This window comes from Panicum virgatum, chromosome 2N, assembly GCF_016808335.1.
Source record: "Panicum virgatum strain AP13 chromosome 2N, P.virgatum_v5, whole genome shotgun sequence".
In the NCBI taxonomy this organism is placed as follows: Eukaryota; Viridiplantae; Streptophyta; class Magnoliopsida; order Poales; family Poaceae; genus Panicum; species Panicum virgatum.
Genome location: NC_053146.1, coordinates 12,899,424 through 12,920,138, shown reverse-complemented (window position 1 = coordinate 12,920,138; position 20,715 = coordinate 12,899,424). Strand labels below are relative to the sequence as shown.

Genomic DNA, 20,715 nt, shown 5'->3' with positions numbered 1-20,715 from the left:
TCGGTGAAACTTTCACCCAGAGAATCTTCTCCCTAGCTACACGCCAACAGCCCAACAAACCACGGAAGCCTTCCCAATGCCAACAGCACCGCTGTGCCACTTCACACCACAGCCAGCTCGCTATATCGCGTTGCCTCCTCCCAAGCGCACCTCCACCACTATCGTAGCCACCCATCAGCCTCGTGCGCAGCCGGCGACATCACGCCATGCCACCTGATGACAGCCAGCGCACGCCGAGACCGCATAGGGCCTCCAAGCCATCGCTGGCCCACGCAGGCCTTCAGCCACCGCCGCATCATAGCACCCGTGGAAACACATCTCTCACGAAGCTTCGAGCCACAGCATCTCCCGCGACTGCCCTCTCCTCGTGGCCATAGGAGGGGCACGGCCCCGTCGTGACGCCGTACCACTCCACCACCGCACTGACGTCGCGCCGCACCTCCTCAGCTGCGCATCTAACACTGCCCCGTGCCTCCTTCACTGCACAGCCAATGCACGGCACCCCCGCCATGCCAGGCCGCCATCCCGTAGGCAAAGCAAGACGTCCACTACCGGAATCCCATGATATACCGAGTGCTTGAAACACTCGGCGAAGACTAAGAAACACTCGGCGAAGACTTAGAAACACTCGGCAAAATGTTTGCCGACGGTCGCACATGGCAAAGGCCACACGGCAAAGAGGGACTCGGCAAACAGCTCTTTGTCGAGTGCCTTTTTCACGCACTTAGCAAAGAATCTTTGTTGTGTGTTAGTTAGCATTCGGCAAACAAAATCGAAGAAAAAAACACTCAGCGGCACTGCCGCCGCTCCCCTCGCGCAGGCCGCTGCCTGAGCCACCATTGGCCCCTCCTACGCGGGCCTACGTGTGCCCCTGCATGCCGCCTGTGAGCGCAGCCGAAGTCCCTGCATGCTGCGCTGCCGCCCGCCTGGCCGACCTCGACGTGAAGCCTGCCGCCAGGACGTCATCCCCGCCGTCGAGCCATCGACTCCGGCACCAGGACGCCGCCTCCTGGCATCCCCGCCGCCAGGCCCGACGCGGGCCGCCTGCACGCCACACCGCCAGTGCCCCCGCGCATACCTATCTGCACAGGGCCCGCGCGTCGTGGCCGCGCATCCAGCCCCGCGGCCGCTCCCCCTACACCGGCAGTGGCGTGAGAAGATCCTCGATCGCTCACCTCCTTCCGAGCCAACCCTCGCCAGCGCCGCCGCCATGTGCAGGCACCAGCACTGGTGCCGAGTCGCCTCCACCCCTGGCTTCTCGTCCCGCCACTACTAGAAAACAGGCCAAAGATCCAGACCAAAAGTACCACTTGTTGTTTGAACCGGTACTAATGTGAGACATCAGCACCGGCTGCATCAATAGCCGGTACTATTGGCCTGCGCCGAGCGCTGGCAAGGCGCACCACAGCACAAACCGGTGCCAATGCACTGACAAAGGCACCGGTTAATACCATAAGCCGGTACCAAATGGACAGTGCATCTATGGCATCGGTGCTATTGGTGCAGACATTGGCACCGGGTCATGCCACAACCCGGTGCCACTGGATGCCCTGGATATAGGAACAGGTTGGCGCCTTCAACCGGTGCTGATCAATAACTTTAGGCACCGGTTGCTAGGCACCAACCGGTGCCTTTGTGCCCCCACTATAAATACCACGCCCCCTTCCCCCCTCCAAGCTACCGTGAACTCACTGTTCATGGCAGCTGAGTGAGGGGAGGGGGGCGATTTTTTCAATTTTTTTAAAAGGTTAGTAATATTGTTTTCAATACTTTAGCAAATTAATTTTGAGGATGTAGTTAGCATTTGATTTAGTTTATACACATGATAAATATTTGTAGATATATTTTTGTACCCGATTTAGTTTATAGTTTCATATTATTGTTATATAAATTATTAGGCATAAGATAACTTTTTATTTATATATAGTTAGGATTTGGATTATTTTATTTTAATATTAGGCATGCATAATATATATATTTATAGTATATAATTTTGATGACACTCAATTTAATTTGTTTTGTAATCAATCATTGATTAATTCAATTTATTATTATTATTATTACTTCCAATGTTTATTTACAAATGGTTTATGTTGACACTCGTTTGATGTTAATAAATGAAATATGAACCCAGATAAGTCGGCAATGGATGTACATGACGGACCGGCGTTCAATGGAGTTCATCGATGGTGTGCATGAATTCATAAAAGTTGCTGAGAACCACAAGTACGGTGGTTTCGTTCGCTGTCCATGCAAAAACTGCAAGAATGAGAAGGATTATTCATCATCAAGAACCATCCACAGTCACTTGTTCAGTAGTGGTTTCATGCGAACTATTATGTTTGGACCAAGCATGGAGAAAGAGGAATAATGTTGTATAATAATGAAGAAGAAGAGGACAGGATTCCTGACTTTGCAGGTAATTATGGTGCCTTTTTTTTGATGAAACTGCAATGGGTGAGCCTGAAGAAGATGCTAAAGGACACGATGTAGAAGATGATCTGGGTCAGATGCTGCATGAAGCTGAGGAAGTTTGCAAAACAGAAAAGGAATCGAGAGATCTGAAGCGTATGTTGGAGGACTACAGAATATTGGTGTACCCAGATTGCTAACAAGGCCAAAAGAAGTTGGGTACCACATTGAAATTGTTGCAATGGAAGGCATCAAATGGTTTGTCTGACAAGGGATTCGAGGAGTTGCTGGAACTCATAAAAAACTTACTCCCTGAGGGTAACACCTTGCCGGAGACAACATACGAGGCAAAAAAGGTTGTTTGTCCTTTAGGATTAGAGGCACAGAAGATACATGCTTGTCCTAATGACTGCATCCTATATCGAGGTGAGTATGAAAATTTGGATTCATGCCCTGTATGCAACACATGCCGGTATAAAATCCCTCGAGATGATCCAGGCGACGTTGAGGGGATGCGTGTCAAGAAGCGGGTGCCTGCCAAGGTGATGTGGTATTTCCCTCTAATACCACATCTGAAACATTTGTTCATGAACAAAACGAATGCTAAATTGATGCGATGGCACAAAGAAGAACGTAAGCAAGACAATATGTTGAGACACCCCGTTGATGGGTCGCATTGGAGAAAGGTGGACAGAACATTCCCAACATTTGACAATGATGCGAGGAATATAAGGTTCGGCTTAAGTACAGATGGCATGAATCCTTTCGATGAGCAGAGCAGTGGCCATAGTACCTGGCCTGTGACACTCTGTATATACAACCTTCCTCCCTGGTTGTGTATGAAGCGGAAATTCATTATGATGCCGGTGCTTATCCCCGGCCGGAAGCAACCCGGTAACGATATAGATGTGTATCTGAAATCATTGATTGAGTATCTTCTATTGTTGTGGAAAGAGGAGGGTGTTCGTATGTAGGATGCACACGCAGAGGAACATTTTAACCTTCGTGCATTGCTTTTCGTAACCACCAACGATTGGCTAGCACTAAGCAACCTCTCCGGACAATCCAATAAGGGTTATAGGGCATGCACTCATTGTTTAGAAGAAACCGACAGCATGTACCTGAAGCATTGTAGAAAGATCGTGTATATGGGTCATCGTCAATTTCTTCCAATCAAGCACCCATTAAGGAGGAGGCATGCTCACTATGGTGGAAAGACAGATCATCGTACCAAGCCTAGGCAACGTTGTGGGAAAATGGTATTTGAAATGGTCAAAGATATAAAAGTAGTATTCGGAAAAGGACCTGGCAGCAAATCAGTGCAGAGTGATGATGGACGTGCACCTATGTGGAAGAAGAAGAGTATTTTTTGGGAGTTACCTTATTGTGAAGTCTTAGAGGTCCGCCGCGCAATTGATGTGATGCACCTAACAAAGAATCTTTATGTGAACCTTTTAGGCTTCCTTGGTGTCTACGGTAACCCAAAGGATACATTGGAAGCGCGGAAGGATCTTCAATGTATGAAACAACGAGTCATCCTACATCCAGAAAAAAGGGATAAATGACGTCATTATCTAGGTCCTGCGTGCTACACTCTTAGTAAAGAAGAGAAGCAAAGTATGTTTGACTGTTTGAACAGTATCAAGGTCCCATCAGGCTACTCTTCAAACATAAAGAGGCTACTAAACTTGAAAGAGAAGAAATTCGCACACGTAAAGTCCCATGACTGTCACGTGTTGATGACGCAATTGATTCCAGTTGCACTTAGAGGTATTCTACCAGCTAATGTTCGAGCAACAATCATAAAGCTATGTGCCTTTCTCAACACAATTTCTCAGAAGGCAATCGATCCATCGAGTTTAAGCAGGCTACAAGAGGATGTTGACCAAAGTTTAGTCAGTCTTGAGATGATATTTCCTCCATCATTCTTCAATATTATGACGCATCTTCTAGTTCACCTGGTCAAAGAGATTGGTATTCTCAGTCATGTTTTCCTTCATAATATATTCTCTTTTGAACAATACTTTGCAGTCCTAAAGAAATACGTTCGTAATCGGGCTCGTCCAGAAGGAAGCATTGCGAAGGGTTACATCACAGAGGAGGTCATTTTGTTTTGTGTTGACTGTGGAAGAACTTTGCCCAATTGAAATTCCAACATCACATCATGAGGGCGGCTGATTGGAAAGGGCACACTTGGAAGGAAATCAGTAAATGCCACAGATCATGCCACTTGAGCAAAGCACATCTCACAGTTATGCAATAATCAGCCTTGGTGTCTCCATACATGGATGAGCACATGCAAATTGTGCGAAGCATGTACCCTTTGAAGTCTGAGACATGGATTACAAAACATCATAATGATACATTCGCCACCTGGTTGTAGAAGGAAGTCATGGCCAACGATGAAATTCATGAGCAGCTAGCTTGGCAGGCCAGGGGTCCGACAAATTCAATCCTGATGTACCAAGGATATGAAATTAATGGTTACACATTTTATACAAGAGCCCAAGATAACAAGAGCACCAATCAAAATAGTGGTGTCCATATAGATGCCACTGACTCTAGTGGCCAAACGAGCTCATATTTTGGTTACATTGAAGAGATCTGGGAACTCGACTATGGGCCGTTGAAGATCCCTCTATTTCGTTGCCAATGGGTTAAACTCACAGGAAAAGGTGTCGATATCGACGAGTACGGAATGACAACGGTAGACCTCAAAGAGCTTGGCTATCGAGACGAACCATTCGTCCTAGCTAAAGATGTCAGTCAAGTTTTCTATGTGCAGGACATGTCTAGCGAACCGAGAAAGGACAAGTCCAGAAATAAATCAAGTTTTTTAAGTGCCGGAGATGAGCCAAAGCGCCATATTGTTCTGGCAGGCAAAAGGAAAATTATGGGAGTCGACGATGTCACAGATGAAGAAGAATACAACAAGGTTGAAGATATGACTCCATTCACAATGGAGGTTGACACAAGTATTTTTTTAGCCGAAGAGGAGGCTCCCTACGCATGCCATGATCACAATGAAGGGACGATTGTAAAGCGAACCATGTTAATATTCCATTAGTTGAATGATTATGTCTTGTAATATTTTCCGTGAACATGCTATTAATGATTATCTATGATTGTTATGGCAATTATCATATTTATCATACAATTATCTGATTTATTGAGCATTTAAATGATTTATTATGCAATTATCATATTTATTATGCATTTAAATGACTTATTATGCAATTATCTGATTTATTATGCATTTAAATGATTTATTATGTAATTAACAGAAGTATTATACAATTTTCAGTAAAAACCTATTGGTACCGGTTGATATTTTCAACCGGTACCAATGTCTTTGCCAAAAAAAAGATGGGTGACCTGGAGTCGAACTCGGGCCGCGGAGCATAGATATCTTTGGCTTTCCATTGAGCTATGTTGTGATTTCAAGTTTGAAGGCGGCAAAATATCTAAAGCACATGACTCAGAAGAGTCTAAGGCACCGGTTTTTTGAATCTAACTGGTGCCTTAGGCCCTTTTCATTTCCCGCCCGTTGAGGCCTTTGGCACCGGGTGAACTCTCCACCCGGTGCCTATGGGTTTCCTTTGGTACCGGATGGACTCCCAACCGGTGCCTTAGGCCCTCTTAGGCACCGGGTGGAGTTTTCACCCGGTACCAAAGGGCTCTATGGTATAAAAGCGTGTGCCCTGTTCTCTCTTCTTCCACACTTCTTCCTTCCACTGCCAGCCCTCTCGACACCCCTGATCGTCCGCCATCGCCCCCTCCGACGATCGTCCTCCGCCGCCGTCCGGTCATCCACCGCCGCGCCTCCTCGACGCCGCCGCCAATCACTCCTGCACCGCCGCGCCTCCTCGACGTCCCCGCGCGGCCGTGCCCATTTGTCTTCGGTGAGCCGCTGCTGCCTCCACCTCAACGCCGCCGCAGCCTCCACCTCAATGCCGCCGCCCTCTCCGCCTCGACGACGCGCACGCGTCGACTGCCCCGGCCGCATTCGACGACGATGCGCACCGCCTCCTCCTCAACGCCGCTGAACCCGCCCTGCGCCGCCGCCCCTTCGCCGTTGTCTGCCTCGTCGCCACCGCCCCCTACCCTGCGCGCCGCCTCGTCGTCGGCGTGTCGTCCCATGCGCGCCACCACCGCCTCGACCCTCGACGCCGACACCGCCCCGTCGTCCCCGATGTGGTACTGGTGGCCACCGGGCTTTTTTTTCTTTTATTTCAAATACAATTTAGAGTGTTACCAAATGAATAGAACTAGAATTTCTTTGATATATAGAGGTATTATATATAGAGATATTTATCGGACTAGAATTTCTTTTATAGAGACATTTTTAGAATTAAGTTATAGATAGAGTGTTTTCTTTATTATATATTAAGATATACAAGTGAATTATAGAGATATTTCTTAGGATTCAATTATGGATATAGTGTTTCCTTTATTATAAATTAAGTGCAAGTGAATTATAGAAAGAGTGTTTCCTTTATTTATAATAAAGTAGAAGTGAATTATAGAGATATTTGTAGAATTAAATTATAGATAGAGTGTTTCCTTTATTATATATTAGATGTCAATTATAGAAATATTCTTAGAATTGAATTATGGATAGAGTTTTTCCTTTAATTATTTTTTCTTTACATGTGTATTTCTATGTCCTTATTCGATGTAAATGTCAATTATGTAATTCTGAATTCTTAATTTAAATGTGTCATTATGAGATGTACATGTCCTTAGATAGTGAATTTTTGTACTTTCAATTCAAACTAACTCACGCAAACACGCGCAAACTCTCGTTGTCTCCTTCGATCACACACACGATCTCTCGCTCCTTCTCTCATACCCGACCTCTCGCTATCTCCTCTCACATGCTCGGTCTCTCGCTCACACACACGCACACATGCACACTCTCACACACACACACACTCACTTACACACTCACTCACACACACTCACATTGACTCACACACACACTCACTCTCTCTCTCTCCCTCTCTGTCCCACTAACACACAAACACACACACACACACACTCACACACACACACACACACTCACTCACACTCTCTCACACACTCTCACACACACACTCTCTCTCACACATTCTCGTGCTTCAGTTAAGGATGGTCACCGACTCTTACACATTTATACGGTTTCAATTTAGGATGGACCCCTTCGGTGATGAGGAGGCCGCCAGGTAATACATGTTGGATGCAGTAAACGAAGATACGAGGGCCAACACCACCCAGCCAATCGGTGAAGAAGAGGCTATGACAGCTGATTCCTTCCTGAATATGTCTGGAGATGCCGAAGAAGAAGATGATGACTTTGCGCCCCCGCCCAACCATCAGCAGCACGTTCCAGTACGTATCTTAATTATACATGCATGGTGACTTTGGTAGATTAATTTTGCAATTAACATATCTTTTATGTAATTTAGTCGACCTCCGCATCGACTTCGTTGAGCCAGTCAAAAGGGAGACGCCGGCCAACGAAGAAAATGGAGGGAAGATAGGTCGTCACAGAAGTGGACGCGGAGGGTTGTCCAAGTGCTCCAGAGGCTGCTAGCACGAAATTTGTCAACCAATGTGGGGTTATTGTTCAGGCGAGAATTCTGATCACCACAAGACTATGGAAATCGAGCAAACCAAAAGAACAGCAACATGCCGTGCCTCCACATCAGAAGGAAATATTGTGGACAGAACTCAAGGATATGTTCACTCTTCCTGAAGGAGTTGACCAAGAACTTGTGAAGAAATGTGCCTTGAAAAAGGTGGCCCTTGCCTTTGCAAGTTTCAAGAAGAAGTTGTACAACAATTACATCAAGCAGGATAAGGAGACGAACTGGGACGATCTTCCTCAAGTTAAACCATACTGGGAGGAGTTCAAACAATACAAACTTTCAGAGGAAGCCAAAGAAAAATCCCAACAGGCCAAGGCGAATGCAGCAAATAAGAAGTACAACCACCACCTTGGGGCTGGAGGGTACAAGAAGGCAATAAAAAATGGCAGAAGATGGAGCTAGACCTTGTGGACAGAGGCATCAGGGCGACGACTTGGGATTGGCCGGATAGATCCAAGTGGTGGTTATTTGCTAATGGCGTGACACTAAACCAGTTGGATGGAAGTTTGGTCGTGCCCGAGCATATGCAAGAAATGTCCCGCGATCTGGTCGCTGCAATAGATGAGGCCCAACAAGGAACGTTCCAGCCTCAAAGGGAGAATAATGAGCTGACAAGAGCATAAAGAGTCCAGAACACCCTGGACGAGCCCGCGGCATCGGCGTGGTCCCATGGAAAGTTGCTTGGGCTGGAGATTCCTCTTACAAGACTCACCGAAAGACCAAAGCCGAACAAGAAGAGAAACTCCGTGCCATACAAGAAGAGATGAACATGAAGGTTGCGTCCTTGGAATCTCAGATGGACGCCAGGGTCAATGAGGCTATTGCGCTAGCTCTGAGCCAAAGGGGCACTGCTGGGTCGCACCCGGATGTTGTGATAAGCCCGGCCTCTCAGCGACGCAGCAGCTGTGCATCCACGGTGGCGCCCGACGTACAAGCTGAACAGCAACCCCAGATTGAGCCAACGGCGATAGATGACCAGAGGTATCCAGTGGATGATGTTACCATGCCGACACCGTGCGAGCTTCATGTGCGAGCAAAGAATATATCCATTCATGTCACATACGGGTCAGCCCTGCCCCTGAATCCTTGTACTACAATTCATGGAAGGCCGATACCCCCTGGCTACACCTCCGTCACAGTCGAGCAGGTAGTTGGAAACAATGAGGATCTTGAGCTCAACTTTGTTGGAGGGGATGGAGAGAAGACATTGGGAGACGCACTGCACGGGGTCATTCTATGGCGCAAGGCCGACATCAAACTTACTGCAAGCACAACGGCTCCCGTGCAGACCGATCGCCCGTCTCTGCGGCCTCCCTCACTGCCGTCCCCACAACCACCTCCCTCACCACCGTCTCCGCTGGGGCAAAGGACCACGAGTACTCCAACTCCTCCTACACCAGAAAAAGGAAAGAAAAAAACAACATGCCTCCCAGTAGCTGGACCCTCAAAGAAGAAGCAGAAAATGGTCGAAATAAAATTAACCTACGAGAAGACCACTGAGGATTTGGAAGAGGATACTGCTCGATATATAAAAGAACAGTTAAAGCCTAAAGTCCCCCCGCAGAGGGAAAAAGTACCTCTAGAATTAGGGAAAAAGCTTCTCGCGAACCTAGACAACCCACCAAAACTGAAAAGCTTACACTCGGACTTTGATCATACTCTGACAAAGGCACACAAAGTGAGAAATGTGAAGAAAAAATTTGGCAAGACCATTCCTCAACTTGGCACACCACAAAAAGAAATCGAGCCCCTCCGGGTGCCAGGGTTGCCAGTTCTACACCCTACGGACTTACAACTCCAAGCTGACCTACAGGCGGCGATTTTTCTTTTTGAAACTGGATTAACACTAGAGCAGGAAACAGGGTAAGACGAGGTAGCAAAAATCCCTATCGCTCCCGTTCTTACTCCATTCGAGCATGGAAAACCTTTCGTCACTGAGGAAGAGGAGAAAAGTCTAGGCACGCAGATGTTCAATTTGCATAGATGGTACCTGCGAATGTCGAATGACGAAGGCAAAATGTTTTTAGTCAAGTATCGTGACCATGATTTTTTCCACGGGGAGTACGACTCCTTGGTGTACTTCAAAGATTTATATCACATTTACCATCGACAAGCCCTCGACATCTCTATCATCACCATTTGGGTTCTGTAAGTATCACTTACCTCTACATTAATACTTTTTGTTAACAAGAATGTAATTATCTGTGTGCATTATAAAATTTCTATTGTATCATTTAGACAGGAGATTCAAAGAACCCGAAAACAAGGATGGCACAATCAGATCGGCTTCATGTCTCCGTTGCTAGTCAACCAGAAAATGCTAAACCAAAATTACAGGGACACATACCAAAACATGTACGATTTGTTGACTAGGCAAAGTTTCAAATCCTATATATACATACCATACAACTTTGGGTAAGACTTGGTCGACTCAATCTTCTGTTATATTACTAAATAAATACTAAGTCGTCTAATGCATGTATGTATATATCCTATCTATATCTGCAGTTATCATTGGATTTTACTCATACTTTCCGTAGAGACCGGCAATCTTGTTGTCTTTGACTCAATGAGAAATCCAAAGTCCCCAATCGAATATATCATAGACCCCTTGAATAGGTAAGTTAAGTTTGCACAATCAAATCTTTTTTCTGTTAATAGCAATTCCTGAATGTCAAACTTACCTTTGAGCGCAGGGTGTGGAAAAAATTTGTGAAAACAAACAAAGGACGTGGTCAATGGAGGCCCGAAGTGAACGTTAAAATGAATTATTCGGTATGTTGGTTCATAAACATTTGTCTAGTTAAGTATATAATCCCAAATTATTCTAAATTGAGTAATTCATTTGTTTCTCCTTGCACATCATGACTCCATGCGGGAAGCCTACTACGGAGGACTTAAGGATACGTACAAACCATTCGCTAGTACATTTTTATAATTATACTAACGCACATGATGTTAATATATCAGTCCTTTTTTCCTAAATTATAGATATCTCGAATGGGGGAGGAATGTTACTCTACCGATCGGATCAACGCCGTGTGCGAGCAGCTCGCTGGATTCATTTTGAACAAGATCCTGGATCCTAGAGGTGAGTTCTACCATTACAGTCACATCCATATATGACTTCCATCGACGTCCTGAGGGGCCCAGTAGTTGGACTACAAACATGACTTGTACATTTGTAAATATTTCTAAACGTGATGCCTTGATGTTTGTATATTTGTGAATATATTAGTTCATCTAATTAGCTTAATTATATGCTCGCATTTCACTTTTAATTAGTTTCAAATATTCTCTGAAAATGAACACGTACGTACGATCAATGAACGTATAGTACTGTAGAGCTCGAGTGGTTTAGCAATTATAAAAGAATAAATAGTAATAAATATAACAAACAAAACTGGAATTCGGAAAATAAGGAAAAAGGTCATTGGCACCGGTTGGAAAGACAAATAGGTACCATAGGGGCTGCCAACTTGCGTCAGCGTGGCAGCATCTTTGGCACCGGTTGGTCTTTCCAACAGGTGCCAATGGATGCCTAAGGCACCGGGTTAAATTCTCGGAGTCTTAGGGAGACACCAAAGGTCTCGGTTTGGGGGAACCGGTTGGAAAACCGGTGCCTAAGGCTGTTTCCAACCGGTTCCCATGGCTCGTTTTCTAGTAGTTCTGCGGGAGCTTCCCTGCTCGCGCACGGCCGGATCTGGGACCACGTCATGGCCGGGCTGCTTGAGCTTCCCGTCCCGCTCCTGCTCGCGATGCCGTTTGCTGCCACCGTCCCATGCTGTTTATGCGCTGCCGCCGTACCTCACCCCGCCGCTGCTCCTCACTGCTGGTGAGGGGCGAGCGGAGGGGGGAGAGGAAGGGAGGCAGAGGAGGGTCCGTCGGAGAGGTGAGCGGAGGAGGGGCGAGCGGAAGCAAGCGGAGGAGGAGGGGAGTGGTTAAGATTGACCGAGAGGGGAGGGGAAAATGAGGAAAAAAGAAAAAAAATTGTGCGCATGGTGTGGGTTGATGGGCCCACCTGTTTGCCGAGTGTCACCTAAAAACACTCGGCAAACGGTTTTTTTATTTTCTTCGAGTTTAAATGATTTGTTTCATGTTCTAAATGAATCCAAATTAAAAAAATTGTTAACTACAAAATTCATAACTTTTCAATATCTACAACTTATGTTTTGGTACTTTCTCCATCCAATGTTGTTTAGAAATTTTAATTTCAAATTTGAGATGTTCAAACGTACTTTTTGTTGACAAGATGATTTCAAATTAAAAAAAATCAACTAGAAAGTTGTTCAGCTTCTAAAGATCAGCAACTTTTATTTTGGTTTTTTCTCATTCGACATAGTAGTAGTAATATTGTTCACAAATCTTATAAGTCTCGTATATAGTTTTTGAAACTATATCAGAGAGCTATCGATTTTGTGAACAAATTTACTATCACTTTATCAAAAAAATAAATGATTAATATAAAAGTTTTAGATCTTGTGAAGTTACACAATTTTGTAGTTGAAAATTTTTTATTTAAATTTATTTAGTGGTTCAAAATTAAATTTGAAACTTATATTTGTCTAGTGTCTTTATTTGACACTCGGCAAAGAAGCTCTTTACCGAGCTTTTTTTGCCGAGTGTCTTCACTTTGACACTAGGTAATGAGTCTCTTTGCGGAGTGTCCGAGAAAAAATACTTGGCAAAGAGGCTAACACTCGGCAAATTATGGATTTCCAGTAGTGGTCAAGCCACCTCCGATGCCGGCCGGCACACGGCACCCCCACCTCTCGCGCGGCAGGCAGCATGAGCACAGGATCCTTTCGGCACCATGCTAGATTCGAGACCCCTCGGGTTCCGCATCCGCAAAAAGCTGCTCGTGCCGGCAAGCTGCCAACGACGGTCCAGACGGCCACTCCTGCCCAAGAGCACGAAAGGGCCTGCCAACGCCCTCATTGTGGGGCGCACGGGCTTCTGGCGGCCCGCTCAGGCAGTGGAGCGGTGGGCGGAAGCAGCGGCGGCTAGGGTTCCGAGGGGCGCCCGAGTCACTCGCACGGGGTGACGCGAGGGTGAGAGAGAAATTAAAATTTCGAGAAAACTATTTTTTCACTTTGAATGCTTTCTATATACTCATACTCAACTTGGTGTTGTTTATTATACGGCGTGGGTTGTACTTCTGGAGTTTCGTCTCTGACAAAACTGTACGTAGTGACGAGCAGGAGATCATTTTTGTAACACCCAGGTGTTTGAGCACATGCTAATTAAGTTTAAGATTTTCAAACCGAGTCAACAATGTTGGGCGGCCTTCATGCACGCTCGACGCGCGGCGAGCATCGGCTCGCTGCCGTGCCGTCCTGCGTCACTCCGCTGCTGCCCATGCCGTCCTCATCTTTATCTCGAGCCACCAACTGCTCTCTCACTCGCACGCGCCCCTCTTCTTCCTCCTCCCGTGCCAGAGCTCGAGCAAAGCAGACTCGCCACCGCCTCTCCCATCGATCTCCTCCCTCCGGCTGCCCTACTTCGATTTCTTATGCCCAGACGTTCCCCACCACCTCCTCCAACTTTCCCAAACCCCAACTGAACTCCTCCTCGGCCCAATCGACGGGAATCGAAGCTCTAGACCACCATGAACAGTAGCTCCGCTCCTCACCGTCGAAGTCCTACCTCCGGTCCTTCTCCATCCAACCTAGGTATAGAAATCGACTCCCCTCGACTCACTGATGCTCGTGCTCTCCTCGTTCTTACACGTTCCCGTTGTTTCTGCGCTCGTTCCTGAGCCATGCCGACACCAGCATGCTGCTGCTCGCCGCAAGCCACGCGCCCGCGCCTCTGTGCCGCGCCGCTGAGCACCTCCACTCCGCCCGGCCCTGCTGAACCCTCCCATGGCCGCCCTGTCGTCGACCACTCACCGGAGCCCCGCCGCACGCCGCCACCACCGCCGCCGAGGTGCTGCTCCAACCGCCAGCCCTCCCCCGGCCACCCCAGCTCTAACCGAGCACACCTACAGTTAGCCCTCATCCCCTTCATGCTCCCCCACCCCTCCCTTGCAGTCGGCATGGCCTCCCCTTATCAAAATCGAGCTCCCTGAGTGCCTCCTCTGCTTCAGTTCATGTGAAGGACCTTGTGCAGCAATTCAAACAAGTCCAGGGGGCTAACTGCACAAACCAAGACTCAGGTGAATAGTGCTGCGAAGGGCTCTTTTGCAATAAATCGGCTGAAACTTTGAAAAATCATAGTAAATCGTAGAAAAATCAGAAAAACGCAAACTAAATTTTGTTAGATTCCTTGTGAGATGTTATTTCCAGTAGTGCGGATTGATCATATGTTTCCTTGCTGTTTGTTAAGGTTTTAGTGTGATTTCATATGCTCTATCTGAAAATAATTTAATATAGAACTTTTTGCTGGAAAATGACAAAAGGGTGAAACAAGTTTTGTTAGCTTTGTATTAATGCCTAGTATCTATGATAATTTTCTTGAATTTGTTTAGTTAAGTTTGCTTGCATTTTCTGATTTATCTTGTTTAGAGTAGCTGAAAATTAATATATTTATGAGTAATAATAGAAAAATGCTTTTACTGCAAATCCAATTTTCATGTGGTCCTTGTAATGTCCTCTGTATGCTCAATTTAATTTATAATTTATGCTTGTTGTAATAGTTCTTTTCTTAATTCTCGCACTAGTTCGTTGATCGCATGTTCAATAGGGATCATTGTCATTGCGTGTGTTACATTTGTGCATCATCGCATGTGTTACATTCATGTGCCTTTGCATAGTATTTCATCCATGTTTCATTTATAGCATGTCATTTTTATGTCACCGCATCATACTAATGCATGCATCTCATACATGCATTATAGTGACTGAACCGTCGGAGAACGAACCCGTTGAGCCTGCCGAGTCCATCGAGCCTGAACCCGGAGTCCCGTTCGTGGTCGGGCCGGAAGTTAACCAAGGCAAGCAGCTAAGCATGAATCCTTGCTCCTATTTAACTTGATTTAATTAGTTATCTCACCGGTAATGTTGGGTTATATATAGTATGTATATATTGCATTCTTGTACCTATCTGCGTGCATTATCCTTTCTTGATTTGTTATCCTTGTTCTTGGCACTAGTTAGTCAGTTAATTACTTAACCTGACTAGATGCTTAGCCCTGCTTAGATTATTTATATTGCTCGCTAGACAGAAATAATTCGGAGGATCACATTTACCGGTTACCCTTGATCGCACTGGTTCGGTTTGGTTGTTAAGGGTTTGGTAGCCTCGAGGTTCGAGCGGAATAGTAGGGCCCAGTGAATGGAGTCACATGGGCAAGTCCACTTGGATTGTTTAAGGACCGTCCATGGATGACGTCGGCTTTGAGCACTTTTACGTGCTACCACATATCCAATATAATAGTACGGATAAGCTAATTACCTTTTTTGACTTGATCATTGATGTGCAGTCCTAAATACGTGGCTAAGGGCTATGCAGAGAGGATTAGAGGTGTCCCCGGGTGGACCTATGTGTAGGAAAGTTTAGAGATGTCTCCAGTGGAAACTAAGTCTCTACGCGTAAGATAGGTGTGAAGATTTCAATGATCGAGCCTTGTTGGGAACGGTTGACATGAGTACCCCCTTGCCCAACGTGATCGGTTGGGTGAGTCGCATGGTCCTCGCGTCGTGTGGGTAAAGTAGTACACCCTTGCAAGGTTAAATCAATTCGAATTGCCGCTCTCTCGGTTATGAGCAAGCTCTTTGTCCGTTGAACTCTTCGTAGAAAGTTTCGGTTATGATGGAAATGGTTCATGGCACCTCTTTGACACTTTATGTGCTATACTCTTAATCAACTAAAATTTAATGGGGGTTTGGGCAATGTTAATTCTGATAGGTGATAGTGTAGAGAGCTAATGCTTATACAATAAATACTTAACCTTAAAGCTTTTACTTGAGCCTTTGCATGATCCTTGTTTATTTAATCGCGTAAGTCTTGTGAGTACCTTTTGTACTCAGGTTGCTTTCTAAACCTAGTTGCAGGTGAGCCGAAAGTGGTGTTCGGCCACTTCTACCTCGCCGAACCCAATGCGGGGGAGGAGTAGGTCGTTGCGGCTGTGGTGATGTTGTAAGGATCGCCGGGGTGTCCCACCCTAGAGGGGGAGGGGGTGAATAGGGTCGCTAATCGCTTTTTGTCCTAGGGCTCAAACTACTTGCATAAGATAAACCTAACACGTCCTACACATGCTACTTATGACTAAGATTTATCTATGCTACTCTCTACTTACCCCTAAACACTTGCAACCTATAGCCAATCCTAATCAAATTAACTAGGAAAGTAAAGGCATGCAAGATAGAGTTTTTTCAATCAATTTGCAAATTAATGTGATTTATTTTAATTTATTTATTCAGATTTTATTGTAATAGTAAGAATTTATAATGTTGTGAAAAATAATAGTGTTTTCCAGTAAAATATGGCTTCAGCAGCTGGAGGGAGTGGCACCGGTGGGGGTGATCGTTGTCCTTCTGGAGAGAAGGGCACAACTCCAGTCGGTCGTCGGTGCAAGAAACCTAGCGCTTTTCATAGGGCAGCACTCCGTTATTTGGAAAAAGAATATAGAGAATGTGTGGAAAGGGGCGAGGAACCTCCGTTTGATCTTGAGGATTTGTTGCGGCATTATGGTTCATCACCACCAAATCCGGTGGTTCCAGCTCCGTCATCTTCTTCTGGGGCAGCTAGAAATCTGTTAGAGCTCATTTCGCACCAAGGCGATGCCGGCAAGCAAAGGCAAGTGCCCACAAGACACTGAGTCTCATGCACCGCCACCGTCTCTCTCGGTCACCCGGCCGAAATCCACTACGGAGCTTCTCCACCAAGGAGGGGGCCTCCTCTTTCCCCGCACAAAGTGTCGTTGCCACTCCACACCAAGTCGGAGGATCACACGACGAATCACAAGGATTGCTTGCCACAGCAAGACTTCTCTCAAGGGAGCTCTCGCAAGAACTAATCCCTATTGCAAGCACTTAAGCACTCGCACAAGTGTGCTTAAGCCTATATGATGTTCAATGAAGTTCTAAGGTGGTTGGAGATGATCTTTGGCTCTTGTATGCTTCCTTGGTCTCCAGCACTCTCAAATGAACCGTGGGGTGGCATATATATATAGCCCACACACCCCAAACTAGTCGATGGAAAAAGGCTGACAAAATGCGTTATCACCGGTTAAACCGATCCTTCCGTTTTTGTCATCACCGGTTTAACCGGTGAGTGCATTTTCCAACTAGCCGTTATACTTCAACGGCTACCTCAATCGACCGACGTAATCAACCGATGCAGTGTCGGTTTAACCGGTGAGTGTAGTTGCTGAAAAACTAACTCTCTGGACAACTGCACCAACGTTCACCAATATCTAGCGTTGGTTCATCCGGTGTATAGATTTTGCCTTAGCTGCTGAGTTCATTGCACCGACGTATTCAACTTTCCTAGCGTCGGTTCAACCGGTGTTACCAAAACTCCCAGACGTGCTCCAAGTCAATGCACCGACGTATGTAATTTTCTTAGCGTCGGTTAAACCGGTGATACTAAAATATCTCTGTCTTGATTGTTTTGACTTGGTTTCTTCACGGTCTCTTCAATCTTCGAATCCTTTCAGGGTATACTCCTAGAAGAGCTTTCAGGGCGCTGCCCTGAAACCCACGAGGGGCGGCTCCCCCTCGACCCCCGTCCGCTAACCGGGTAGCGGAACCCCCGTAGGGGCGGCCCTTCGGACCTAGCTACGCCCATCTTCTCTTTGTCATCACTTGAACCTAAAAGCCTGAGAATGGTCATCTTAACAATCACATTAGTCCAAGTGTTGTGTGTGTCATCAATCGCCAAAACATTATATTGAAATATGGCATGAGAGGCCATTTTCGCTACAGATGTCCTTGAGCAAGGCATCATTATGTTAAGTATGTTTTTATCGTAATCGAACTCCGTGAAAGCATGTAAATTCAATAAACTCCAAGTTTCTGTTTAAAATGTCTTTCATAAGCCCAGGGCTTGTAAAGAAAGTTTGAACCCACCTATATCGAACTTGTAATGTTAAACGTGTAAAACTGCTCTTTGTGGATCATCGACAATGTACGTGCTTGTATAACGGTACGTGTGCTTAATCCTGGGCATGTGGCAAATACGTACCGGGACTACCGGATTTGCGGTCGTTTTAGGTGATTTGTGTTGATTAAGTGCCTCTAAGATGTGGATTAACACGTGGCGTGTCGAGAGACGGACACGTATTAACTCTCATCTTAATGGATTAATTAATAATTTTCACTTAAACCGAGTGCAAATTGGGCGGTTCTCACAATTTTCAGACAGCCATCCTCATTTGAACCATGGTGAGAAAGCATGGCGGCACAGCATAAAAGGAAAGCTGAAGTGACAGTGTGTGGTTGCTGTAAATTTTTAGTGCTAATAATTACACAGGACAAAATTACTGCTGGGTAACTTCTGGAACCTTCGATCGAGACGCTAGGGTGCCTATACATACGAAACAGTCCCCAATTCCCCATTCCCAATCGCACGAGCTCACTCGTTCCAGTACAACCCTAGCCGAGATGTTGCGTGCGCGGAGATCTGAACGGCGGAGGCGGCAGCCGCCGACGCCGGAGGGCTCTCTAGGCGCTCTCCCAGCAGAGGTCCAGGACAACGTGCTCGCCCGTCTCCCCGCCCGCGACGTGGTGCGCACCTCCGTGCTGTCGCCGGTCTGGCGCCACCGCTGGGAGTCCGTGCCGGACCTCGACGTCGACATCGACATCGACGGCGTGCGCAGCTGGGAGACCGCCGTCAGCGTCCTGGAGCGCTGCGCCAACCCTGTCCGCCGCGTCAGCATCCGCGGCGTTCCCCTCGGCCTCGCCGGGCGCGCCGACAACTGGTTGCGCCTCGTCGCCGGCAAGAGCCCCCGCTCGGTCTCCCTAGACCTCCCCGCCCGCGACACGCCCGCCGCGCTGCCGTCGCTCTTCTCCTGCGACCCCGCCGCGCTAGCCGAGCTGAGGCTCAGATCCTGCGCCCTTCCGGCGCCGCCAGTCGGATTCGCCGGGTTCCATGCCCTGGCCGCGCTCTCGCTCGACCGGGTCCTCTTCCACGGCGAGAACGGGTGGAGGCAGGTGGAGGCCATGCTCGCCGCGGCGCCGGGCCTCCAGGAGCTGAGCCTGAAACACATCGTCTTCCACGTAGCCGACGTCGGAAGCATCCCCGGCAAGTGGGTTATCGGAGGGCCCAACCTCCGGCGGCTTGTCCTGTGCCTGAGTCTCGTCGGCGCTGGCTCGTGGGAGCTTGGGGACCTGCCCAAGCTGGAGGATGCCGACGTCATGCTCAATGATTCCCCGGTCGACAGAGACTACGACAAGCTTTTCAGAGCGGTTTCCAGGGTCAGGGAGCTCAAGCTCGGTAATTTTGACGGTGTCACATATCAGGTGAGCATACTATGGCCGTACGATTTTTTCCATGTGATGATCCAAGATTGTTTAGTATTGTACTATGGTCATATGCTATTGATGATTATTACTGATGATGAACATATTTTTCTTTTCTTGTACTACTATTTCTCACTACTGATATCAGTAGTTCTTGTATTATATTGTTGCTCATATTTTGATATCAGTATATAGTTTTTTATACATGCAGTAGATATATATTATGTAAAATAACTTCTTTCATATTTTCAGGGACCGTTCCTGACAAGTCTTTTATTCGGATTCCAGAACCTAAGGGTTTTGAAACTTGACACAAACTTTTCTATTATCACGACATTCGTGTCGACATTTTACCTACTTCGCAGAGCTCAACTTCTTCAAGTTCTTGAAATTACGGTAATATTTGATTTATTATTATTTGTTCATAGCTATCTTACCACCTTTCCTTCATCCTTTTAGTGTAACTAATTATTGCACTGAATCCATTTGTTGTGCCTTCATTCAAAACATTTTTGCATGCAGAATTCTTTTAGAGATGAGGAAATCTTTCAAGAGGGTGTAGTAGCTGGATTCATGCTCAGTGTCTTGCCGAATTCTACTTTATGGTTCAAAAATCTGGAATATCTGCGTATGATTAATATTTCATGCTCGGAAAATGAGATGCGCTTCATCCGCCATGTTCTTCACCGTGCAAGAAATCTCCGGGCAGTATCTGTGGACATGTTTGAGGGAAGTACAAAGACTGCTCAAGAAGCGTCGAGAGAGCTCAAAGAGTGTCAAAGAGCATCGCCAGCAGCAAGGATCAGCATTAAGCATGGAGATTCTGTTTGTAATGTTTGAAATATGGTGTTACCATTATTCGAAATAATTTATGCTATATGTATGTAGCTTCTGAATTCTGATCATGGTATCCCTAGCTGGAAGTAAACTTTATGCTTTGACTGTATGAATAACAACTCTTTGATCCATGATGAAAAGAAGCATGGTTGCTCCGGTAACCTATTTCAGGGAATGGCCTTATATATGTGTGTACCTTCACCTTGTTTCATGGCATGCAAGTTAAATAGTAGAGCACTGGTTTGTTGAGCTTCTTCAATTCATAATGGAACTTTTGTTTAGACAATGGGGAAAAAACTATCCAGATAAATCCAACCACAAATAATGCATCTCATTTTACAAGGAAAATAACATGGTTCTATATCTCCGATGACTTATATGACAGTTCACACATGAATTTGATGCTCAGAAAAATGAAAAATAGGACCTGC

General features: G+C 46.3%; 1 protein-coding gene across 1 annotated transcript; it reads left to right on the top strand.

Annotated features, from left to right (window-relative positions):
- Positions 1 to 18,589: 18,589 nt before the first annotated feature.
- On the top strand, positions 18,590 to 20,442 carry LOC120662406 (F-box/LRR-repeat protein At3g26922-like). The gene is made up of 3 exons (XM_039941559.1): positions 18,590 to 19,447; positions 19,700 to 19,843; positions 19,970 to 20,442. The coding sequence occupies exons 1-3, from the start codon at positions 18,590 to 18,592 to the stop codon at positions 20,285 to 20,287; spliced, it is 1,320 nt and encodes a 439-aa protein (XP_039797493.1). The 3' UTR covers positions 20,288 to 20,442.
- The last annotated feature ends 273 nt before the right edge of the window (positions 20,443 to 20,715 follow it).